At 42.8% G+C, this 27,409-nt stretch overlaps 1 protein-coding gene across 5 annotated transcripts in view; it reads right to left on the bottom strand.

Annotated features, from left to right (window-relative positions):
* The window catches only part of abca2 (ATP-binding cassette, sub-family A (ABC1), member 2), a 460,895-nt gene that overhangs the window by 150,446 nt on the left and 283,040 nt on the right, over window positions 1-27,409 (bottom strand). For all 5 annotated transcript variants that reach the window (XM_043719911.1, XM_043719914.1, XM_043719915.1 and 2 more), the window contains 4 exons: window positions 25,093-25,207; window positions 18,138-18,328; window positions 16,555-16,705; window positions 7,352-7,556 (listed from right to left, as the gene is read on the bottom strand). In XM_043719911.1, coding sequence (XP_043575846.1) covers window positions 7,352-7,556; window positions 16,555-16,705; window positions 18,138-18,328; window positions 25,093-25,207 — 662 coding nt within the window. The remainder of the gene's footprint in view (window positions 1-7,351; window positions 7,557-16,554; window positions 16,706-18,137; window positions 18,329-25,092; window positions 25,208-27,409) is intronic.

Below are 27,409 nucleotides of genomic sequence, written 5' to 3'. Positions count from 1 at the left end.
CCATGCTTGTTTGGATACTCCAAATGAACCTCCTCCCACCTTTCCTTCCCTAACCCTATCAACATAATCTTCAATCCCTTTCTCTATGGTGTGCTTATCCAGCTTTCCCTTAAATTCATCCCACTCGAATATTAACACATCCTTCCGAAAGGAACTAGATGCAAAGTCTAGTTGAGGCTAAGCCAGAGTTTCATACAATTCAAACATAACAAGCAAAAACAAATAAATCATTCAGTTTTCACTTTAGCCTCTAAGGGGCATGAACATTGTTTTGCTTCTTTCATTGTCTTTCCTCAAGCCTTCCTTTATCCACATCTCTATGTTTTCCACCCATTTGATTTTTCTTCTTCTTCTGAGTTTTCATTTTGCTTCTTTCTTAGGCTGTCTAAGTCATAATTTATTGTCGGTTCCTAATTGTCCAGAGGGCAGTTAAAAGTCAACCATGTTGCAGTGGGTCTGGAGTCACCAGGCCAAACCAGATAAGGATGGCCGATTTTCCTTCTGTAGTAAACAGTGTTCGACAGAGTCACATGGTCACCATTAGGCTAGCTTTTGTTGCTCCATATTTTTTTTGAATTCAAATTTTACCATCAGCCATGGTGGGACTTGAACCCCTATTCTTAGAGCATTAACATGGGGTTCTGAATTAACTAGGAGAAAGTGAGGATTGCAGATGCTGGAGATCAGAGCTGAAAATGTGTTGCTGGAAGGGCTCATGCCCGAAACGTCGATTCTCCTGCTCCTTGGATGCTGCCTGACCTGCTGCGCTTTTCCAGCAACACATTTTCAGTTCTGAATTAATTGTCAACTAACATTAGCACCACATTGTCATTTTATTGTTGGATCGACATTTCTATTGACACTATGTGGCGCTCGCTCGCTCACTCTCTAACTGTAGTTAGCAGCTGCCTTGATTGGAAATAACTCCAGAGATAATGAATGACTTATTATCATCTTCCAGGAGTCCTTCAATTCTGGAAAAGTCAAAGAGAATTGGAAAACTGCCAATGTAACACCCTCATTCAACTCGGAAACGGAAGACAGATAACTATAGTCGAAAGTGTAGTGCTGGAAAAGCACAGTGTGTCAGGCAGCATCCGAGGAGCATGAGAATCAGGCATAGTTATAGGCAAGTTAGCTTAACATGTGTCTTTGGGAAACTGTTAGAATCTATTCTTAAGGATATTAGAGCAGTGCATGATTTCATGAAGGTGAAATCATGCCAGGCAAATTTATTAGAATTCATTGAGGAGATACAAACAGGACAGATAAAAGGGTACCAACAGATCTAATGCATTTGAAATTGCAAAAGGCTTTTGGTAAGGTACTGCACATAAGGCTATTTAATACGCTAAGAGCTCATGGTATTGGGGTTACTACATTAGCATGGATAGAGGATTAGCTAACTAAAAGACAGAGTTAAAACTTGTCTTTAAGGGCAAACACTTGGCAGATGGAATAGAATGTGGGAAAACGTGAGAGTTTATGCAACTAAGAAAGTTAAGGATCGTAGCAAATCCCTTTAGCAGGAAGAAGAGAGGAGCTTAAATAGCGAGAGACTGCAGAAAACTGCAGCGCAGATGGATTCGTGAATCCTCATGCAGAAATTTCAAAAGCTATGCATAAGTTCAGCGCACATAAGGGAAGGTAAATGGAATGTTGATCTTTATTTCAAAGGGAATGTAATATAAAAAAGTGAACTCTTACTAAAACTATACAAGCCTTTGTTAGACCACATTTGGAGCAGTTTTGGTCACTTCATTTAAAGAGAGATGAGGACAGGTTCAGTAGTTTGGGCCTGTACCCATTAGAGTTCAGAAGAAAGAGAGATTACCTTATTGAAAAAGCAGAGATCCAAGGGAGAACCTGATCAAAGTGTCTAAGATTATGAGGGGAGTGGACAGGGTGACTAGAAAACAACATTCCCCTTAATTGAAGGATCATCAACAAGGGGGCATAATTTTAAGGCAAAAAGCAGGAAATTTAGAGGTGATTTGAGGCTTTGTTTTCAATTCAGAGGTTTGGGAGGGTAGATGAGGTAGGAAATCTCACAATCTCTGAAAAGAACTTGGATGAGCACTTGAAATGTCATAACATTCAAGCTTATGGACCAGGTTTTGGACTGAGACTCGTGTAGATTTGGTGTAGCCTTTTGTTGGCAGAGACTCAATGGGCCAAAGGGCCGCTTCTGTTCTGTACGATTCCATGAGATATCCAGAAACATTATTGCTTTATTCTACATTAATATACAAATTTTGTTTATAAAATTGGTGTGAGGTGGAAAAGGGTGTGTCAGCCAGTTCATCAATATTCTTCATATTGTATTTCTTTACTGTCAAACAAATCATTTCTCTATGGTGACTTTACCTTTATATGGCAAGCACATAATTAAAACCGTTAATACATTTGTGTCTTCATGTAAACGTAACTGCAAAAGAATTATGCTAATAAACAGGACACATTAAATGTGAAAAAAATTGCCATTTTAAAATGATCTAATATATGACTCTCAAATCCTCTTTCCCAATTTGGCAAGCATTTATACTCCTACACTTTACTATTGTCACGCCATGGGATTTCTCTTCATGCATATAAAAACTTCCTGCATTATTAAACCAGTCAAAACAAACTTCTCAGAGTTCAAAATTAACACCGAGAACCAGACATGGCAATGCCAAAGTAGGACTGGCCATTCAAAGAGGTCGCTTACAACTTTAAAACAGACAAGTATAGCTTAATATTTTCAGTCCACCAACTGATTAGACCAAGAATCAATGTGCATATCAAGAAATGTGATGTCAATTTTTCACACAAAATGTATTTATACTTGAGCTGTATCTGCAGGGAGAAATCAAGCTGACTGCACTTCATGTCCTGTCAATCAGTCCTCATAAAATCAATATCCTTTAGATTGGAATCTTATTTAAAGCCAGAGAGCCTGCAATCACATGACATAAACTGACTGGCAAATAATTTCATGGGTATTAGGCTGGTGTGCAGAATGAAAACATAATGTGCTCAAACACATAAATAAAACTATCAAAATGGCACAAATCAACTATGGTTGGTCCATGCTTGATGATTTTCTGTGCATCAATCTGACATAGTCAGACATTTCATTTTGTTTTTATTTTTAAATTATATTTAATAAACTAGTTGCAAGAGTGAGATTCACTAAAATCTGACTAACAATGTCTCAGGATCCTGAAAGGCAAGGTACAGCTGGACCATCATCATTGAGGCCTTCATACATCATAGTGTAGACTGGCTCTGCACAAACAGAGCTCTGTACCTCTTCATTAGCAAAATCTGTGAGCTTAATCCAAAACAGAACAATGATTGTCAATCCTTTAAACTCCACTTCAGTCCAGAGAAAGAGAATCAGTCTTACAACAATGATTACAGAATATAAAGCAATATGTTATCAACATCGCATTGTTCAAAGAATAAACTGAAAAAGTGAACAACTTAGAGTTATAGAGTTGTACAGCACGGAAACAGACCCTTCGGTCCAACTCGTCCATGTCGACCAGATATCCTAACCTAATCTAGTCCCACTTGACAGCACTTGGCCCATATCCCTCTAAACCCTTCTATTCATATACCCATCCAGATGACTTTTAAATGTTGTAATCGTACCAGCCTCCACCACTTCCTCTGGCAGCTCATTCCACACCCACACCACCCTCTGCGTGAAAAGGTTGCCCCTTAGGTCTCTTTTATATCTTTTCCCTCTTATCCTAAACCTATGCCCTCTAGTTCTGGACTTCCCCACCCCAGGGAAAAGACTTTGTCTATTTATCTTATCCGTGCCCCTCATGATTTTATAAACCTCTATAAGGCCACCCCTCAGCCTCTGACACTCTAGGGAAAATAGCCCCAGCCTATTCAGCCTTTCCCTATAGCTCAGATCCTCCAACCCTGGCAACATCCTTGTAAATCTTTCTGAACACTTTCAAGTTTCACAACATCCTTCCGAGAGGAAGGAGATCTGAATTGCACGCAATATTCCAACAGTGGCCTAACCAATGTCCTGTACAGCTGCAACATGACCTTCCAACTCCTGTACTCAATACTCTGACCAATGAAGGAAAGCATACCAAATGCCTTCTTCACTATCCTATCTACCTGCGACTCCACTTTCAAGGAGCTATAAACCTGCACTCCAAGGTCTCTTTGTTCAGTAACAGTCCCTAGGCCCATACCATTAATGTATAAGTCCTGCTAAGATTTGCTTTCCCAAAATGCAGCACCTCACATTTATCTAAATTAAACTCCATCTACCACTCCTCAGCCCATTGGCTCATCTGATCAAGATCCCATTGTAATCTGAGGTAACCTTCTTCATTGTCCACTACACCTCCAATTTTGGTGTCATCTGCAAATTTACTAACTATACCTCTAATGCTCACATCTAAATCATTTATGTAAATTATGAAAAACAGTGGACCCAGCACTGATCCTTGTGGTACTCCAAAGGTCACATGCCTCCAGTCTGAAAAACAACCCTTTACCACCACCCCCTATCTTTTACCTTTGAGCCAGTTCTGTATCCAAATGGTTAGTTCTCCCTGTATTCCATGAGATCTAACTTTGCTAACCAGTCTGCCATGGGGAACCTCGTCGAACGTTTTTCTCAAGTCCATATAGATCATGTCCACCACTCTGCCCTCATCAATCCTCTTTGTTATTTCTTCAAAAAAACTCAATCAAGTTTGTGAGACATGACTTCCCCCACATAAAGCCATACTGACTATCCCTCATTGGTCCCTGCCTTTCCAAATACATGTAAATCCTGCTCCTCGGGATTCCCACCAACAACCTGCCCATCACCAATGTCAGGCACACCGATCCATAGTTCCCTGATGTTGCCTTACCACCTTTCTTAAATAGTGGCACCACATTAGCCAGCCTCAGCAAGGGACCCAGTCATCACTTCCCTAGCTTCCCACAGAGTTCTAGGGTACATCTGATCAGGTCCTGGGGATTTATCCACTTTTATGCGTTTCAAGACATCCAGCACTTCCTCCTCTGTAACAATGGACATTTTTAAAGCTGTCACAATTTTTTCCCTATAGTCTATATCTTCCATGCTCTTCTGCACAGTAAACACTGATGCAAAATACACCAGGGAGGCTATGAATGTCTGCTCAAGAGTTCCTGCTCCATAGCTTTGTCACTTGGAAACAGGTGCGAATGACAATATGAACCATTCAATCAAAGTTGATTAATGCATTTTATACCTTGTAGATTTTCTTTGGAAACTAGAAACGAGAGTGGATCTTTCAGCCTCTAGAATCTGCCCTGTCATTCAATTAGATCCTGACTGATCTATACCCAATTTCATTTATGTTCAATTCAATCATATGCTTGGATTCCTTTACCTAATAAATCTAGGGCCCACCCCCCTTGCGACACAGTGGTAGTATCCGTACCCCGGACTGGGAGGCTGTGTACAAGTCTCACCTGCTCCAGAGGTACGTAATAACATCTTTGAACAGGTTGATCAAGAAAATAGGTTAAATCAAAAAATCTTTACAAAACAATCTCTCGAAGTTTTCAATTGAACCAACCGCAACAGTATTTTTGGGAGAATGCTCTGATTATCTGGAGCCTTTATTAGATTCGTCTGGATTACAGGTAGTTAGATCAGCAAAGAACACCTCAGGCAAAGATGAATTGACTATAGAAGATGCTATAGTGTATCCAGTAGAGGTCTTGTAGTGCAGTGTGTAGCATCCAGAACTAATTCCCAAGTCAATCGCAACTGGCCTAACTCTGAATGAAGATGATGTTCCATGGTCCTGGACTCCACATCTAACAGGACATTTTACCATTTGAGCTGAATGGACCCAATTATAGCCTATGTTTTAATCAACCTGCTCAGTGATATTATTACACACACATGGAACTGGTGGGACTTGAACCCAGGGTATCCTTGGACCTAGTTATAATTATTAGCATCCCAATTAGATCAACCTTCAAACCTCTCATTTCTAACCAATACAAAGGAGTTATTGGCCCTTATAATTAAATCATTTAAGTTCCTCTATCATTGTGGTGGATATATCATTCTGTGGTGGCAGTATGCTATATTTTACCCAGAGAGCCCAGGTTAGTTGACAGCTATGGTCAATGATCATAGGGAATCCAATGTTCATTCCACCACATGGTTCATGAGAAAATCCATCCAAACTTATCACCTGTCATTGGCATATATTAGAAGGCTTTGCAGGTGGTCAGCTGGTTGGCTTCAATGTTCTATTGTGAATGTACCTTTCTTAGTCATTAAGTTTCAGAGTGGGACTTGAACGTGGAGCTTCTGATTCAGATATAGGGATGCTACACACTGCACTGCAAGACCCCCACTAGATGCACTACAGAGTCTTCTAAAGTCAAGTCATCTTTCCTGAGGTGTGTTTTCCTGATTTAACTACCTGTAACCCAGATGGATCGAATAAAGGCTCCAGATAACCAAAGCATCCCTTCCACACTTTACATTCTAAAGCCCTTGAGATAAAAGCAAACTTTTTCTTTTTAAAAACTGCTGTGTAAATTTTGGCAATTAACATTAGATTTCGATTCCCTACAGTGTGGAAACAGGCCCTTCGGCCCAACAAGGCCACACCGATACTCCGAAGTGTAACCCACCTATTCCCCTGCCCCATTATTCTATATTTAAGCCTGACTAATGCACTTAACCTGCACATTCCTGAACACAATTCACCTAAGCTGCACATTTTTGGATTGTGGGAGGAAACCCATGCAGACACGGGGAGAGTGTGCAAACTCCACACAGACAGTTGCCCGAGGCTGGAATCAAACCTGGGTCCCTGGGGCTGTGAGGCAGCAGTGTTAACCACTGAGCCACCATGCTGAATGGTCACAAACAGCCGAAAACAGAACTGAAATCATGACAGAAAAAAAATGTGTTTATCAAGACGTAGAAATACAGAAAATAGGACCAGGAGTCGGCCGTTTGGCCCTTTGACTCTTATCTGTCATTCGATAGGATCATCGCTGATTATCCAACTCCTTCCCTGTTCCCAATTTCTTGACATACACTTCGATCCCTTTAACCCTAGAGCAGTAGGCACAGGGTCACTAGAATGGAATGGGAAATCAATTTCTCTGGATCAAGTTCATCTTACACAGAATGTGCTAATATCTTAATTGCTGAAGCTTGCTAATGGCTAGCTAATGGTTAATATAGTCAACAAGGTAGCTTGTGACAGGAGGGCAGAGTCTGAACACATACACAGGTAGACTGAATGGATCCACTCGATACATTGCCTTCAAACACTTCTAAGTAAAACTGCACAAATATGAGGGGTGAATGATTAAGTAATACCTGGATGAACAGCTTCGATGTACCATGTCAGAACTCCATAAACAGTAGCATCCACGATGAGCATGACCATGGAGAGCAGAAGGTTGAAATCATCTCCTTCTACTGGTGACTGGTTCAAGGTGTGCCACTGGATTCCAACACCTGCCACCTCATAGAGAGCAAAATATTTCGAACCAAGCCCGAATGCAGTTGTGGACATGAGGGACTGAAAGACCAAAGAACAGATTTAGTGCTTAATACTTCTTATTTTCTGTTAGCATTAAAGTGTTTGATTAAGAGTGTGTGAATATATCTACATTTTATATATGAAACATCGTGATAACACTGCACACAGTTCTTACTGACGGAATACAGACATCCTATAGTTTTGAGAAACTTGAGAAGAATGTTTCTAGGAAAGTGCATTTTAAACATCTGTGTGGTATCTTTTTTTTCTGTCTGTGACAATTCTTGTGACACAAAACTGATTGCTTCTCTTCCTCACCACTGCCCACCCCCCCCCCCCCACACCTATCCGCTCTTGTCCTCCTCCCAGCACTACACCAGGGTCATTGTGCAGTTTAGTACCAGCTCTTCAAAATGTTTGTATGTAGGTGAATGCATTTAATAGAAATCTCTAGGGTTGTGTTACGCCTAGTTCTGTAGTGACCAGAGTCCAACATGTCTTGAGAGTAGGGCTGCTTTATAGAGTCACAGAGATGTACAGCATGGAAACAGACCCTTCGGTCCAACCTGTCCATGCTGACATGATATCCCAACCCATTCTAGTCCCACCTGCCAGCACCTGGCCCATATCCCTCCAAACCCTTCCTATTCATATACCCATTCAAATGTCTCTTAAATGTCGCAATTGTACCAGCCTCCACCACATCCTCTGGCAGCTATTTCCATACACGTATCACCCTCTGCGTGAAAATGTTGCCCCTTTAGGTCTCTTTTATATCTATCCCCTCTCACCCTAAACCTATGCCCTCTAGTTCTGGACTCCCCCACCCCAGGGAAAAGACTTTATCTATTTATCCCTCATAATTTTGTAAACCTCGAAAAGATCACCCCTCAGCCTCCGACGCTCCAGGGAAAACAGCCCCAGGCTGTTCAGCCTCTCCCTGTAGCTCAGATCCTCCAACCCTGGCAACATCCTTGTAAATCTTTTCTGAACCCTTTCAAGTTCCACAACATCTTTCCAATAGGAAGGATACCAGAATTGCACTCAATATTCCAACAGTGGCCTAACCAATGTCCTGTACAGCCGCAACAGGACCTCCCAACCCCTGTACTCAATACTCCGACCAATAAAGGAAAGCATACCAAATGCCTTCTTCACTATCCTATCTACCTGCGACTCTACTTTCAAGGAGCTATGAACCTGCACTCCAAGGTCTCTGTTCAGCAACACTCCCTAGGACCTAACTATTAAATGTATAAGTTCTGCTAAGATTTGCTTTCCCAAAATGCATCACCTCGCATTTATCTGAATTAAACTCCATCTGCCGCTTCTCAGCCCATTGGCCCATCTGGTCCAGATCCTGTTGTAATCTGAGGTAACCCTCTTCGCTGTCCACTACACCACCAATTTTGGTGTCATCTGCAAACTTACTAACTGTACCTCTTATGCTCGCATCCAAATCATTTACGTAAATGACAAAAAGTAGAGGGCCCAGCACAAATGGACAACCATTTCCATAATCTCCCTTGTGCTTCCAGGATCCAACTGCAGAAATGAAAATATGCATAATATGCATGAAGGTTGACCTCAATTGGACCACATTACAGATTCCCTTTCCTTGCCTCCCTTTTCATTGACTTAATAAAGGGCATCGGTGTAAAATAGTCACCAAGAAATCAATATGGAATTCAGAGAAACAGTGACACTCTAAAAGCAGCAATAATGTGGAAGATGTTACTATAGGGAACAGTAGAAGCAAATGAAATAAATGCTTTAAAGGGAAAGCTGGACAAGTATTTAAGGGAGAAGGGAATAAATGGATACAGTAGTTGAGAGAAAAGTCAGAGGAGGCTCAAGGGGAGCAGAAACATGTTGAAAATGAAGATAATGTAATATGGTTGTGCCAAGTGGTCGGTTTCTGTTCCGCATATTCTAGGTAATTAGACGCAATATTGAGCGATTCCAGACAAATTTGTCCTGCTGTTCACTATACAGGAAATGTATCCACAGAGACACATCCAAATCCATTACTTTGATGTGTCTGCAAATGCAGCACAATAAAAAAAGCAGACAAGGGAGGAGAGGTTAAATTGTGGCCATGCATATTACACTGCCCTCATTTTCAACATGAGCATAACTTCCCTACTTTGTAGAAATAAAGTCGAGTGTTTGGTTAGGATGGCCTTGTGAACCTGCAGTGACTGGCGTGTTTATCTTCGAAGACCTTGTTGCCTCTCTACTCACCCTAGACCTGCACCTTCCAAGTAATGTGACCTTCATATTCTTCCTACCAAAACATACAACCACACATTTATCTGTGTAGAACTTAATTTGACAATTATGCAAATGTGTTAACATATCCCTGTTACGCATTGCATTATTTAGTTTGTCCAATAGATCCTTTGTATAAATTTCAAACGCAGTCATCTGACTGCTCATCTCATGCCATGCTGACCTATTCGATCTCTCTGGTAAATACTGTAAAATAAGTATTTAACACATCGGCCATCTCTTTATTACTGGGATATTGTCTTGTCTATCCCTCCAAGATCCTATTCCTGTCATAGCCTTACATTTTTTATTGATGCGTTTTTAAAATATTTCACTATTTTACGTTCATAATTCAATTTTATAATTCCTCTTTGCTTGCCTAATTGACTTGGGTTTTTATTTCTCCCATTATCTCTTTGAATTCATTCTTATTATGTACTCCTCTACAACTATAAAATTAATACACGACTCTTCCCTAACCCTCAATTGTTCCCTGAGGTCTTTATTCATCCATGAAGTCTTCCTGCTGTTTTGTTTCTCTGCTCCCTTCTAGTGAAACAGAATTCTCCTGCACTCGGATTTCTATTATTATTATTCTACTTTAGTGTTTGCAAAGATCATTGCCGATTTTACTTTCACAAGTTGTTTTTTCAGCCTGTCAAAACCTATTTTACTCCAAGCTATTAACTTAATTTTCATCTTCCTCTCATCATTATAAAGGGGACAGCATGGTGTAGTGGTAATGTCAATGGACTCGTCATTCAAAAGCCCAAGCTCATGTTTCTGGGCTTGAGTCCCAGATGGTGAAATTTTAACTCAATAAATTTGGAATTAAAATGTGAGCCTAATTGTATTCAGTAACCACTGTCAACTGTTGTAAAGACCAATTTGGATCACTAATACCCTTTAGGGAAGGAAATCCTACCTGGTCTAGCCCACATGTGACTCCAGACCCACAATAATGTGTTTTGCTCCTATGTGTGTGTCTTAAGGGGCCCAAAGAAGCCACTACAACAGTATGGGAATCAAGGATTATGGGGAAAGGGCAGGAAGTTATGTGTGAGAAGTTTTGGATCAGCAATGACCCTCTTAGTGAATGGCAGAGCAGGCCAGAGGGGTGAGACAACTTACTCCTGTTCCTATTTCTTATGGTCTTAAACTGTGATGTGGAGGTGCCGGTATTGGACTGGGGTGGACAAAGTCAGAAGTCACATGACACCAGGTTGTCATCCAACAGGTTTATTTGAAATTGTAAGCCTTCAGAGTGTAGGCCCTTCATGAGGTGAAGTCGCCACATCGGATGCAGAGGATGCAATAGATGATGTGTGAGGAGGTGCAGGTGAATTTGTGGCGGATATGGAAGTTTCCTTTGGGGCCTTGGAGGGAGGTGGGGGGGAGGTGTGGGCGCAAGTCTTGCACCTCCTGCGGTTGCAGGGGAAGGTGCCGGGAGTGGAGCATCTTCCGCCTGGGAACCCTCCAACCACAAGGGATGAACTCGGATTTCACCAGTTTCCTCATTTCCCCTCCCCCGACCTTGTCTCATTCAAATCCATCGAACTCAGCACCGGCTTCCTAACCTGCAATCTTCTTCCTGACCTCTCCGCCCCCACCCCAGTCTGACCTATCACCCTCACCTTGACCTCTTTCCACCTATCGTATTTCCAATGCCCCTCCTCCAAACCTTTTATCTTAGCCTGCTGGACACACTTTCCTCATTCCTGAAGAAGGGCTCATGCCCGAAACGTCGATTCTCCTGTTCCCTGGATGCTGCCTGACCTGCTGCGCTGTTCCAGCAACACATTTTCAGATTTGAATATAAAACACTTACCTCGTGAATGAAGGCTGAATAGGAGCGGAGGTGGACATAGGGACTGCTGGCTAAGAGAACTAACATATTGAGGCAGTGGCTAAACCCAAAACACGACACGTGCAGTGTCTCCCACCTGTCCTCCTCCTTGAACCAAAAAAACTCTGTCTAAAGGTCTGGTAAGGTAAGGTTGTTTTTTTTTTCTTTATCACTTTTGGCAGTTTAGAGCAAAGGGGATGGAGGTTAGGGCATCCCAGATGGTACATTGCCTCCTGGGTGCCAGGGTCAGGGTTGTCTCGGATTGAGTCTACAGGATTCTTAAGGGGGAGGGTGAGCAGCCAGAAATTGTGGTACACATCGGTACCAATGATACAGCTAGGAAAGGGGATGAGGACTTGAAAACTGAATATAGGGAGTTAGGTTGGAAGTTAAAAGGCAGGACGAGCAGAGCAGTAATCTCAGGATTGCTACTGGTGCCATGGGCTAGTGAGGCTAGGAACAGACAGCGAGTGCAACTGAATATGTGGCTGCAGGGCTAGTGTAGGAAGGCGGGCTTCAGATATGTGATTCATTTTGGAAGGTCAAATTCGAATGCAGATTACAGTGTTAAAGGCAGGATTCTTGGTAGTGTGGAGGAACAGAGGGATCTTGGGGTCCACGTCCATAGATCCCTCAAAGTTGCCACCCAAGTTGACAGGGTTGTTAAGAAGACGCATGGTGTGTTGGCTTTCATTAGCAGGGGGATTGAATTTAAAAATTGAGAGGTTATGTTGCATCTCTATAAAACCCTAGTTAGACCACACTTGGAATATTGTGTTTGGTTCTGGTTGCATCATTATAGGAAGGATGTGGAAGCTTTAGAGAGGGTGCAGAGGAGATTTAGCAGAATGCTGCCTGGACTGGAGGACAGGTCTTATAAATAAAGTTTGAGGGAGTTGGGGCATTTCTCATTGGAGCGAAGAAAGATGAGAGGTGACTTGATAGAGGTGTACAGGATGATGAGAGGCATAGATAGAGTGGATAGCCAGAGACTTTTTCCCAGGGCAGAAATGGCTATCACAAGGGTGCATATTTTCAAGATGATTGGAGGAAGGTTTAGGAGAGATGTTGGAGGTTGGTTCTATACACAGAGAGTGGCAGGTGCATGGAATGCATGGCCAGTGGTGGTAGTAGAGTCAGATACAACAGGGATATTTAAGGGACACTTGGATAAGCACAAGGATGACAGTAAATGAAGGGTACATAGGTTAATTTGATCTTAAGAGTAGGATAAAGGTTTGGCACAACATCGAGAGCCGAAGGGCCTGTATTGTGCTGTACTGTTCTATGTTCTGTTGGACTATAACCGATCTTAAACCAGAGAGGCAAGTGAGCACCCTAACCCTAACTAGAAATGACCACAGCAAATGTAGCCCTGTCAACTTTGCAAAGTCCTCCTTACCAACATCTGGGAGATTGAGCAAAACTTGGGAGAGCTGTCTAGTCATAATTACACAAATATGTTGCAGGAAATATCCCAGAAACTCAGCATGGGATATCTTGTCCAAACAGCAGAGGTGGCACAGTGGCTTAAGTCAGAAAGGAGTCTGTCCTTAACATTGATTCTGGGCCCCAGGGGAACAGATCAAACATGGAAAAGGAAACCTCCTGCCCCTCACACCATCCCTCAGCTGATGAAACAGCACTCCGCCTTGTTGACACCATGTGGAGGTAGCACTGAGGGTGAAATCAATGCCTACTCTGTATGATTTCCATGTTCACCACCAATAGTGGCTCAGCAGCAGAACTACAGAGCGCGTGGCTCGAGTCCGAAAGGACATAGGTAAAGTCTGCAGCAGGTGGTGAGGGAACTAATAAGAAAGGAAAGACATACCTGATCTCCACCTCACTAATCTACCTGTAGTAAGTCTTTGACAGCAGTGGTAAAAGTGGCCACCACTCAGTCCTTTGAGACAAAGTCCCGCCTTCAAATTGAAAATACTTTACATTGCGTTGTGTGGCAATATTGTCAGGTAAAATGGAAGACTTCAAACAGATCTAGCCACTGGACATTCATGAGGCGCTAGGGCTTATCAATAGCAGCATCTTCCTCTAACACAATCTGCAACCTCATCGCGCAGCATATACCCCACTCTACCATAATCATCAAGCCAGGAGATCAACCTTAGTTCACTAAAGCATACAAATGGTCATGCCGCGAGCACACCTAAAAACGGATTGTCAATCCAGAGAAGCTACAACACAGCAGGAACTGTGTGCCAAAAAAAGAGGAGAAACAGCCCAGGGCTAAATGATCCCACACCAACAGGGCAGCACGGTGGCTCAGTGGTTAGCACTGCTGCCTCTCAGCGCCAGGGACCAGTGTTCAATTCTAGCCTCATATGACTGTCTGTGTGGAGTTCACACATTCTTCCCGTGTCTGCCTGTGTTTTGAAGGGTGCTCCAATTTTTCTCGCACAGTCCAAAGATGTGCAAGTTAGGGTGGATTGGCCATGCTAAATTGCCCATAGTGGCCAGGGATGTACAGGCTAGTTGGATTAATCATAGTTAACGTGGGGATATAGGGTTGGGGTGGGTCTGGGTGGGATGTTCTTTGGAGGGTTGCATAGACCCAATGGACTGAATGATCTCTATCTGCACTGTAGGGATTCTAACAGAACAGATCTAACTCACAACCAGTTGGTAATGGTCGTTGGTTGGATAAATGAACAATCAAAAGCAAGTCCAGGCTCTGCAGATTTCCCCAACGGCCATGGAGAGCCCAGAACATCAGTGCAAAAGACACGACTGGGGTATTTGCATCAACCTTCAGCCGGAAGTGCCAAGTGGTTGATCAATGGCTGACTGCCTTCTGAGGACCCCAGCATCACAGATATCATTCTTCAACCAATTCAATTCAATGCCTGTGATATCAAGAAGTGGCTGAAGACACTGCAAGGTATAAAGGTCACGACAATATTCTGGCGATTCTATTGAAGACTTGTGTTCCAGAACTGGCCGGGTCCCTGACCACGCTGTTCCAGTACAGCTACAACAGTGGCATTTATCAACAGTGTGAAAAATTGCCCAGGTATGTCCTATAAGCAAAAAGCAGGACACATGCAATCTGGCTACATTCCTGATGAAGAGCTTATGCTCAAAACGTCGACCCTCCTGCTCCTCGGATGCTGCCTGACCTGCTGTGGATTTCCAGCGCCACACTTTTTGACTCTGATCTCCAGCATCTGCAGTCCTCACTTTCTCCCAACTGCTGCTCTGCCTGTCCACACTCAATCATCAGTAAAGTAATCAAAGGGGTCGTTGATAATGCTACCCAGTGGAGCCCACAAAGGTCTGGCAGCATACAGAGTTCATGTTTCGAGTCCAGCAACTCTTCTTCAGAATCTTTGTCACAATGTCACTCAGTTTGGATTCCAACATGAAAATTCAACTCCTAATCTCCTGTATCTAGCAGAATTTCGCTGATGTTCAGCACTATTCTGGTCTCCTTAGATACTGAGATGGTCTGTGCCCATATGCAGCAAGGACTAAGCAACATTCAAAATTGGGCTGATAAGTGGTAAATGTCCTTCATGCCTCTGAAGTGGTAGGCAATGATCACCTTCAACAAGAGAAAATCTAATTGTCACTCCTTGACCCTCAATGGCATCACCATTACTGAATCCCACCACGATCAACAGTTTATGGGTTACCATTGATGGCATTTGAACTGAACTAGTCATATTAATATTGTGACTACAAAAGCAGGTTAGGAGACAGAGAATGTGGTAGTTAGTAACTCACCTCCTGACTCCCCAAAGTCTTTCCATAAGACACTAGCCAAGCATGTGAGAATACTCCCCATTTAAGTGCAGCTCCAACAATACCCAAAAAAACTCAAAACCATGCAGGTCAAAGCGGCTCACTTGACTGGCCCACTGACCACCATATTCAACGTTTACACCCTTCATCAATGGAACATAGTGGTGGTAGTGTCTACATTCTATAAAGTGCACTGCATTAACTCACCATGGCTCTTCAAACAGCCCCTGTCAAACCTATGACTACTATTACCTAGAAATACAAGGGCAGTGGTGCATGAGGATACAATCATCTACAAATTCCCTTCCGAGTCACATGTAATCCTGACTTCGAACTATATTGCTGCTCTTTCACTGTGTCAACAGTCTACAACCCTCTTCATTATATCACTGTGGGAGTCTGTTCAGACCAAGGACTACAGCAGTTCAGGAAGGCAACTCATCACTACCTCTTCCAGGGCAATGAGAACTAGGCAATAAATGTTGACCTAGTCAGCAATACAAATATGTTATGGACACTATTGCCAAAGTATTCCCTGACCTTTCCTTCTGAACTCTGCTTTGGTCCACTCCACCCCCCCACCACAATAAATGGATTCAGTAGCATTTTTTTTATTTTTTTATTTTTGACAGATTGGGTTAGAAAGCAGTCCCATAACTTTGATTCCCCTTTCTCTTTATCTACCTCATCTGTCCAATTAATTTCAGAGGGATTTGCAATTTCCCAGGATTCTTTGTTTTGTTACTCTATTCTGATTTTTCTGCATAATTTTCCCCTTTCTCTATTAGGTTATCTGTAGACTACACCTATTAATGTGATAGATTCTTTATCTCATCCATAACAATTCAACATAGTAATTTTGTGCCATCATTCCCCCTGCCATTATGTTACCCCAAATAAGTCTACCTACTTCACCTCCTTCCCCAATATTTCTCTAAAGGTTACACCCTGCAAGGTTTACTTCCAAGACTTGATTTTGCAATGGCTCTCTCTCAGAAATCCCTAATATATCTGCTTCCTTCCAACTCATGATTGCCATCAGCTCCCTGTTTTAGTATGCATGCTGTGAACTACTGTATAGATATTTTCCTTCATTCTAGAATTGAGTACACACCGAAGAACGTTCTGAATCATGATATTCTTTCTTAATATACATACCGCAATGCACTTCTCAAATGCTGTGATCCTATCATGGGCTACCTCCTCACGGATAGCCACATACATGTATGGAACGTAGCTGAGGAAATAAATGATCCCACCGCATGCTGAGGCCAGCTTTGCCTTGGAGTAGACCACAGAGATCAGGAAACTGTTAAGAGACGAAGGAAGAAGTCAGTGCCATGAAAGTTATAAGACCAGTTTTCCATTTCATCAGAGGGGAACATTGGGTTTAACTTGTCCCAATATGTCACTAAGATGCTGTGCAGTATTTGTAACAAGGAAATGTCCACTAAGTGATATCAAATTGTGTGGCAAAGTCTACGGCACAGTGATAATGTCACTGGACTAATCAATACAGAGGCCCAGTCTAATGCTTTGGAGACACAGGTTCAAATCCCTCTGGTAACTGGTGGAATTTAGATTCTGGAATACAAAACTAGTCTCAGTAATTGTAGTTAAAATCTCTTCTGGATCATTAACACCCATTTCGGGAAGGAAATATCCATCCTAACTTAGTCTAGCTACACATCTCCAGATACACAGCAATGTAGTTGACTCTTACCTGCCTTCTGAAATGGCCTAGCAAGCCACTCAAATTAAGAGCAACTAGAGCAACAAATGCTGCCCTGTCTCTGGTAGAGGAGATCAAGATCAAGATGACATAATCTTAAAATTGAAGCTCGTGTATTCAGAAGAGAAAGGAGGGAGCATTCTTCACATACCATATAGGATGGTGGATATTTGGACTTGAATCTCTCTGCAGGCCTTAGCTGCTGGACCGACCAGAGCTTTCGTTATTAAGATAAATACACTTTTCATAGTCAACGCCTATCAACGATGGAGTAAAGGTGCAAAACATAGAACATAGAAGAATACAGCGCAGTACAGGCCCTTGGGCCCTCGATGTTGCGCCGATCCAAGCCCACCTAAACTGACCGACCAGAGCTTTCGTTATTAAGATAAATACACTTTTCATAGTCAATGCCTATCAACGATGGAGTAAAGGTGCAAAAGTGGCATTGAGGTGCAGACCAGCCATGATCAAATTGGGTGGAGGAGCAGGTTCGCAGGGCTGAATGGCCTGCTCCTATTCTGGTGACTGATGGAAATGTTTGGTAATTGGGTTAACATCATTAGCTCAAGGGAGGTGCTACCCCATCTCGAAAGCAGAAGCTTCAGGTAATAGTCTCGCTCTGGGATGTGTAAGCCACTTGAGGCACATTCACTACATGGCCAAGCAGGTTGATGAATCAATGTGTTAACCCTTTCAATATACCCATACCAGACAGTAAGAGCTGGAATGACTCCTGGTTATTACTGATAACACATCTTGCCAGTTGAACATAGTCAAAGAGAGGCAATTAGCTGAAGAGAAAGGAAATTCTGTAATGTCAAAAATCAAGGCATTTTTTTCTCAACATAAAATTTATGCCACACAAAATTCGATCAAGGCGAGATATTTACAATGGCTAAAAGGGGTGATTCAAAGTAGACAAGCGAGTGTAGAAGCTTCCAATTTTGAATGAGATATGCTAATTCTTAATTCCTGAGTTAGGTTTAACTCTGCTTAATACACTCACCAGAACATGATGGTAGCGATGCCATAGATTGTAAGAAACAGCCAGATTATAAAGGGATCGCTGTGCATCAGCACTTTGCCGTACTTCAGGATGCCAGTCAGTGCTGTCACAGAGATGGAGAGCTGCACAAAGCCAGTGATGAACCAGGCCACCCAATGGACAGCATTGTTCAACCCCATCATCTTCATGACCTGAAGGAAGATACAGCCAGATTGTTCACAAATATTTATCTAGAGGCAGACTTATTCTTCAACACTGACCAGTTCCACACCAGGATCAAGACTCAGGTCTCACAGTTTCTAGGTGACAGTCTTGGCCAATACATCTCCAGCATCTGCAGTCCTCACTTTCTCCTGATACATTGGGCAACTGAAAACCTGGATTTGGCTAGTTCTGCTTTTGTGCAGTAAGTTCAAACAACAAATAAAACTCACCATATTCAGATGGCTGTACCGGTACTGATATTCACACAGCTGATCAATGTGCATGTTTTTTTGGTGAATTGGTTAGACAAATGGTTGTATGTTTGAATGCTTTGAATTTATTGTGAATGCCTTACCTCCTTTTGCTACCAACTGGAGGAAGATTTTCAGTCAAGTAAATATATACACAAGTTGAGCGTGTACCTGTATTCAGTAAGGACATGGAAGATTCCTCTAAAAACATTATGTTCATGCAGCTAAAATGGTGTTGCCACAGCCTATTAGTACTTAACCTATTAGTACGGACCAATAGAGCAAGTAGCTTTTTGGGTGATTTATAAAGGCATCTTCACAAAACAACTATCTGTATCTCGTTCTTTAACAAATTGTGAAACACATCTCTCTTTATGGTTGATTTAGATATAGAGTAATAACTATGATTTAATATTTAGGTGGTTAAGCTAGATAACGGAATCAGGAACTATACTAACTGTTCCATGACCTCCTCTGCATGAACATAATTTACCACTAGAAGATACTCAACTTTCCATTTGTCCATCAAATAATCACATCAAGGTTTTTTTGTAAATGTAGGTTAGTGTTATCCATGTGCAGGCGAGATGGATTAGCCATGGAAAATGCAGGTGAACAGGGATAGGTAGGGATGTAGATCTGGTTAGGATGCTCTTCAGAGGGTTGAATTGGACTCGAGGGGCTAAATGGCCTGCTTCCACCCTGTGGAGATTCTATGATTCAATGAGCTTCATGTGAGTAACACCTGGTTTACAGAATATCACACAGAACTCATTGAAAAACATTGGAAACAAACAACTGAATGATTGCAGAAACAGACATGACGATTAAATGATCCATGTTCCTATGGCTGGCATGCCTCCAAAACTTGTCTTTTTATTTTCCCATATTGCTGTGCACTTCTGGTAATTTTCTGGATTTATTCAGATGTCCAGCATTTGTGTTATAGTTCCAGAGGGACTTGGTTTGCACTGAAGGAAAGCTATCCACTATTTGAAAACACAACTCGTCAACTAGGCTATCGCTCTTAAATCGAGAGTGTGGTGCTGGAAAAGCACAACAGGTCAGGCAGCATTCGAGGAGTAGGAAAATCGACGTTTCAGGCAAAAGCCCTTCATCAGGTAGGGCTCCCAGCCTCTTTCCTGATGAAGGGCTTTTGCCTGAAACGTCCATTTTCCTGCTCCACAGATGCTGCCTGACCTGCTGTGCTTTTCCAGCACCACACTCTCAACCCTAATCTTCAGCATCTGCAGTCCTCACTTTCGCCTTGCTGTTCTTAATTGTACAGTGCATGACAGCAAGCACTACCCATGAATTCTATTATAAAGAAGAAACATTATATATTTAAAAAACAATGTGCAGCCACGAGAATGCTCTTTCAAAGAGCTACATAAAAAGAGTTTGATTTAAGCCTCGGGTGACTGTGTGGAGTTTGCACATCCTCCCCGTATCTGCGTGGGTTTCCTCCGGGTGCTCCGGTTTCCTCCCACAGTCCAAAGATGTGCAGGTTAGGTGAATTGGCCATGCTAAATTACCCATAGTGTTAGGTGCATTAGTAGGGAGTAGGGGAATGGGTCTGGGAGGGTTACTCTTCAGAGGGCCGGTGTGGATTTGTTGGGTCAAAGGGCCTGTTTCCGCACTGTAGGGAATCTAATCTAATCTAAATAATCTCCTCCTGAGCTGTATCATTCTGTGATGTGATCTTTCTACTTGGAATACAAATGAAGGAATAGGATGCAAATCAACCTGTGACAATGTTGTCTGCGACATGAGAGTCAATTGAGACCTTGACAAGTGAACAGCCTAAAGAGAAACAAAACAACCACCGATTTCCCTCTGAATACATCATCTTCAGAGATCCATAGTACAACACTAATAATAATTGCACGTGATAATTATATACATTTAAAAAGAATGACAACGTTCAGACAAAATGTTTGAACCATCCTTTAAGCAGGCAAGACAATAGTGTGCAATGTGTAATCCTAATGACATTATATGATTTTCACTACTCCCAAGAGTAGATGCACACAGGAAGTATGCAACTCTATTGTCTGAATATAAAATATCAAAAGCGCAGCAGATCAGGCAGCATCCAAGGAACAGGAGAATCGACATTTCGGGCATAAGCCCTTCTTCAGGAAAGTTCTTCAGGCTTATGCCCGAAACATCAATTCTCCTGTTCCTTGGATGCTGCCTGACCTGCTGCGCTTTTCCAGCAACACGTTTTCAGCTCTGATCTCCAGCATCTGCAGTCCTCACTTTCTCCTATAAAATATCAAAGCATATCCCTTAATTCAAGAGGTCAATACGACAATGCAGATGGCATTGGGACTCTGGCCCAGATCTTTACCATGACAGACAGCCTCCCCAGCACAATGAAAATGGCCACAAGTTGTAAGTTCTGCATCTGAATCATCACAGTTCTCCTTTCTGCAGAAATGGGAGCAGCAGGTTTCAGACATACATGCTTTACAGATACAGCTGACCATTTCAATTATCAGCTGTCTTCACCGAAGTAGGATTTTGTAACCATGGAGCGTGAAATCACAAGTATGCAGATTAGGAAAACAAACAAAAACACTTTGCTGATTCTTCTAGATAGCCAGGGTATGGAACGGTGTGGCACGGTGGCTCAGTAGATAGCACTGCTGCTTCACAATGCCAGGAACCCAGGTTTGATTCCAGCCTTGGGTGACTGCGTGGAGTTTGCACATTCTCCCCGTGTCTGTGTGGGTTTCCTCTGGTGCTCCGGTTTACTCCCACAGTCCAAAGATGTGCAGGTCAGGTGATCTGGCCATGTTAAATTTCCCATAGCGTTAGGTGCATTAGTCAGAGGGAAATGTGTCTGGGTGGGTTACTCTTCGGAGGGTCGGTCGGACTTGTTGGGCTGAAGGGCCTTTTTCCACACTGTAGGGGAATCTAATCTTTAGTGCACCTTTAGAGAGATTAGTATTATTCGAATCTAGTCCCAGGACTCCTCAGGATGGGTATGATATTCTCCGGAAAAGTTAAGAAGCTCTTTGGAATTGTTAGATGTAGGGACAAATGTGTGTGAAAAGTGCATGAACATGTTCCTTTCAAGCACATTGAAACAGTCAACAGACCTGTTAAAATCAACTAGCAAAACAGGCAGAAGCATTTGTCAAAGTGAGCAATCCAGGCTTTTCAAAGTCCTGCGTTTAAACAGTCGAAAGATCTTTTAAATGGCTGCAGTATTAAAAATAATGACTGCTATTTCAAACTGTCTGTTGACATAAACCATTTTCATCACTGGATTAGCGTTGCATATCTAATTTCAGAAATATTCATTGTGATAGCGAGGTGCCTACAATCTAACAGATTAATTGATAACTACTAATGGTCATACATTCTTTTGTGGGACTATAAATTCCAAAGTTTCTTGGTATAAGGGGCAGTGCACTTGAATAATATTGGATCTCATTATATTTTAGTTGAAGGAATATAAGTCGAGCAAATGGGATTTTATGAATGAGTGTGTTTGTTTCAAAACAATGAAGTCTGTAACTGACACCCTGAATTTCATCTCTTTTAGCCCAACACTGCATCTTTGTTCCTGAGGCCTGCCATGGTGGATACTAGTCAAATTGGTATGATAGGTGTAGGGACAAAGGGGGATGGATGGGGGAGTATGGGTTGACTGGGAGACAGTGAGGTCTGCAGATGCTGGAGATCAGAGTGTGTTGCTGGAAAAGCACAGCAGGTCAGGCAGCAGCTGAGGAGCAGTAGAATCAACGTTTTGGGCCGGAGCCCTTCATCAGGAATGAGGGTGGGACTCTCGGGGGTGGAGAGATAAATGGGAGGGGGGGGGTGGAGCTGGGGAAAAGGTAGCTGAGAGTGCAATAGGTGGATGCAGGTGGGGGTAAGAGTGATAGGTCAGAGAGGAGGGTGGACCAGATATGTGGGAAGGAAGATTGACAGGTCATGAGGGTGGTACTGGGCTGGAAGGTTGGAACTGGGGTAATTATGGGTTGACACTAAGTGGCATGGGGGCTGGGGCACAGGTTGACATGGAGGGGACAAGTGTCATGGGGAGTGGGCAAGGAGTGTAGGTTGGTCTGGAGGGAATGTGCAGCCAAGGAGGGGCACAAGGCAGCATGTTGAGGCATGCAGATGGTATCTGGGGAGGGTGAAAGTTGGGTGAATGCTTCATGTTTAACCCTTTATTTTAAATTTTGGGTACAGTACTAGATCGTTCAGGCAGGCCTTCTGACCAACCTACTTCCACAGCTAGTAAACCTCTCAGTTCTTCTGGGGTCACCACCCTGATTTCTAATTCAGTCTGCCAACCCCTTTGGCATGCTCTACCTCCCTGCACCAACTCTAACTACCCCCATAGACCCAACTCTACCACAACCCCAACTCTATCCATTGCCCCTGACCGACAACTGGACCTGTGCATAGCCAATTGTCAAGGTTGTGTAGGGAATCCTTTCAACTTGGGGAGGTAAGGTCAGGGCTCAATTTAAGTTACTTGGATATTAACCTCACCATTCAGTAGCTCTCTGAAATTGGGAGCTGGAATGAGACTTTCATACACTGACATCTTCAGTTGGTAATGAGCTACAAGTTATTCTGTGTGATTTAAAAGTTTGAAAAACAGAAAACAATTTTAAATAATTGTGCTTAATATCACAGACTGACACTGACATGGTCGAGGTAACTAGGACAGCATGAAGCAGACCCCAATGTCAGAGCAGGATTAGTTATTCCAGCTGAGGGGTTATGATAGACAACCTATCCCTTCCTGTATGGGGATGCACGGTCATGCTTGTTATGGACTAGGCCAGACCACTCAAAACATTCTTCAGCAGGGAACCCAGACCATAACTTTGCAATTTGTTTCGGTAAGAGTACAGTGAAAATTGGTTGGAGTAAGTTAGCGAGGTTGACTACCAGGTTTAAATCAGACAAAACTTTATTCACAAAATTACACAATGAAACACAAAAAAAACAGAATAAAGAACCCCTACAGAACTCAGTCTATCCAAACTAGATGTAATTATGCTGTTCCGAATTTACACAACAGCCCTAATAAGCAAACCCCTTAAACACAGTAAAAATAAAACAAAGGTTTACAGGTCAAAGTTAGAAGGGTAAAAGGAGAAAGAGTCTGTGTGGGCTGTTTCCACACAGCCCACAACTCAACTCCTTAATTAGTTCTGGATTGAACTACTCAGCTGGAGAGTTGGCCACTCCCCTTTGACTATTACAGGTTACTTCTAAAGACATAAAAGCTTTGGCCTAAAGTCTCATCTGTTTACGTATAAACAAAAAGGCCTTTTGTCTCTGTACCAAACCCAGCCGTTTCGGAGCCCCCGGCCTGTTTATGACCCCTCTGAAAAAATCAAGAACACCATATCCTTGAGGAAAGGAACAGCTTTCAGAAAAAAGGGCCAGCTTTGTGACACACTACAGTCCAGAACAGAGAGAACAAACAGGTTGGACAAAGCTCATATCGCTTTCAATGCTGCAATTCAGAAATCCGAAAACTGGCAGTGTGAGCATCTGAATGCAGTTAGATCATAGAAATAAAACTCTGCAAAGAATTGGACTGAAAATTAAATAGATCTAATAATTTTAGGCCATTTGTATTGAAATACATTGAATAAATGTAACACATATTCCAAAAATTGGTCTTCAAACCTTAGCTAATTTAAATAAATATCAGTTAAAATGCAGCTTGAAGGTGCTTTATGAAATATAATTGTGACTCAAATATTTAGCATTCACAAAAAATTCAAGAATGATGGCCTATTCAATCTTTCAAAAACTCACTGAAGTCACAGGTATCAATATGCAACATGTTGAACAGTCAAGCACAGGAATTTTTGGAGAAGGGATGATGACAGAGAGAATAAGAATGCCTGAATTCCATTGTCATGTGTACCTCAGTGTCAGTTTGTTTATCCTCACAACAAATTATAATCCTTTCCCAGAATCGTAACAATTTTCTCCCTATGGGACTGTGTAAAAGTCTAAATCCCTCTTGAGATTCCGGTCTTCAATTTCAAAAGTCAAATTTGCACCTGGTATCTGGTTGATTATTGAATAACTATGAATCATAACTGAACATAAAAATGTTGGTATGCAGATCACAGACCCCTTCCATCCTGACATCCCCTTGTCATTAGATTGTCAGACGTTCTAGTTAACCCAATAAATGCTATATTTCTTTCTACTGTGGAGTTGGTTCAGCATTGGAACCTCCTTGTTGGCAGTGGAAGATGGAGACTTAAATACCTGACAGCAACTATCAATGTGCGGGGTGCCCAACTAGCATCATATTGAGTGCTCAATCCTCAATCAGTCAAGGTAACTTTCCTGAGTCGTGGCAACTTCACATGGGCAGAAAATGGGGGTTAATCATCTCTCAGCCACATTGTAAAAGGGGTGTGTTCTAAACAGTAAATGTTTGTCATGAAAAGTTATTTCAGCTTTCTGAAAAAGATGTTGCTGAATACACGATCAAACCTTACCTCCTTTAGTCTGTGCTCCTTTTCTGCAACAATATGCTGAATCATCATGGCCACTGAATACACCCATGATATAACCATGCAGAGGGGCATCATGTGCTCAATCACAAACAGAAAGCTGGACAAAAAAAGGCAAGGAAGATAATTTTATTAATGCATTCTTTCTTTAAATAGTGATTTATTCTCAATATCCAGTAGTACAGATCAACCTTCAACTAATCGTTTGTTACCTTGTTCCTATCGATATGTAGGAACAATGAGAGACACCCTAACGTGTGTCATGAACACCGAGCTCCACATGAAGCTAATTTTTCAAAATAGCCCTTTTGGCCGAAAGATAGGTGGAGCGGGCACATCTAATTCCCAGCAAGCACCTCATTTCTAAGAATTGCTCAAAGTTTCTAAAATCACACGACATCGGGTTATAATTAAACAAGTTTATTTGAAACGGCAAGCTCCTTCCCAGGCAGCTAGTGAGAGAGACTACATTGGACAGAGAATTTATAAGTAAAAGATTAAAGGGTCATACAATCTATGCGAATGTATTACTAATAAAAATTATGTGTCTGATGTAATCTTTCTCACAAGCTGCTGAGGAAGGAGCAGGGGCTTCAAAAGCTTCTGGTTTCAAATAAACCTGTTGGACTATAATCCTGTGATTTTTTGACTTTGTCCACCCTAGTCCAACACCGGCACCTCCACGTCAGATTGCTGTGCTGATGAGAGTTGAGAAGGGAAAAGACAAACAGGCACATCACCAGGAATCAGGGTACGACTAGTGGTTTTGGTCAGGATCACAAAAACTCCAACTGCCCAAGTGAAACTCTCCTGGAATGGGACTGTTCTGTGTAGTAGAGAAGAGGATGGGAAGAAAGACCAAATCACTTTGTGGAAAAGGCAGTTTTACCCCAACTACCTAACGAGTACTTTGCATCAGTATTCACCAAAAACAACGTGGATGATGGCAAGTTTGGAGCGGGGTAGCTTGATACACTGGGGCATATCGATATTAAAAAGGAGATGATGTTGGATATCTTATATAACATTAAGATTGACAAGTCCACAGGGTCCAAGGGATCCACCCCAGGATACTGAAGGAGGCAAAGGGAGGAGAACACTGGGGCCTTAGCAGAGATCTTTGTATCTGCTTTAGCCATAGACGAGGTCCCAGACGACTGAAGAATAGACAATGGCATGCCTTTGTTTAAGAAGGGCAACAGGGCTAATTGTGGAACGTACTGTCTAGTGAGCAGGGAAATTAGTGGAGAAGATTTTAAGGAACAGGATTTACTTGGACCTGGAGAAGGGTGAATTTATTACAGATCGTGCGGATGGCTTTATGCAGGGAGGTCTTGTCTCTCAAACCTGGTTGAGTTTTTTGAGGAATTGACAAAATTGATTGATGCGGATCGAGCGGTAGATGTTGATAGGTGAGGGTCAGGCAGTGGAGGTCGATTGATGAGGGTCAGGGAGTGGATATGGATTGATGAGGGTCGGGCGGTGGATGTCGACTGATGAGGGTCGGGCGGTGGATGTCGATTGATGAGGGTCAGGCGGTGGATGTCGATTGATGAGGGTTGGGCAGTGGATGTCGATTGATGAGGGTCAGGCAGAGGATGTCGATTGATGAGGGTCGGGCGGTTGATGTCGATTGATGAGGGTCGGTCGGTGGATGTGGATTGACGAGGGCAGGGCAGTAGATGTCAATTAATGAGGGTAGGGCAGTAGATGTTGACTGATGAGGGTAGGGCAGTGGATGTCGATTGATGAGGGTCAGGCTGTGGATGTCGATTGATGAGGGTCGGGCGGTGGATGTCGACTGATGAGGGTCGGGCAGTGGATGTCGACTGATGAGGGTCGGGCAGTGGATGTCGACTGATGAGGGTCGGGCGATGGATGTTGATTGATGAGGGTCGGTCGGTGGATGTGGATTGACGAGGGCAGGGCAGTAGATGTCAATTAATTAGGGTAGGGCGGTAGATGTCGACTGATGAGGGTAGGGCAGTGGATGTCAATTGATGAGGGTCAGGCAGTGGATGCCGATTGATGAGGGTCGGGCAGTGGATGTCGACTGATGAGGGTCGGGCAGTGGATGTCGATTGATGAGGGTCAGGCAATGGATGTGGATTGATGAGGGTCGGGCTGTGGTTGTGGATTGATGAGGGTCGGGCTGTGGTTGTGGATTGATGAGGGTAGGGCAGTGGATGTCGATTGATGAGGGTCAGGCTGTGGATGTCGATTGATGAGGGTCGGGCGGTGGATGTCGACTGATGAGGGTCGGGCAGTGGATGTCGACTGATGAGGGTCGGGCGGTGGATGT

The sequence above is a fragment of the Chiloscyllium plagiosum genome, chromosome 30, assembly GCF_004010195.1.
Source record: "Chiloscyllium plagiosum isolate BGI_BamShark_2017 chromosome 30, ASM401019v2, whole genome shotgun sequence".
Taxonomy (NCBI): Eukaryota; Metazoa; Chordata; class Chondrichthyes; order Orectolobiformes; family Hemiscylliidae; genus Chiloscyllium; species Chiloscyllium plagiosum.
Note: the sequence above shows the minus strand (reverse complement) of the source record. Positions and strands in the feature narration are given on the sequence as shown.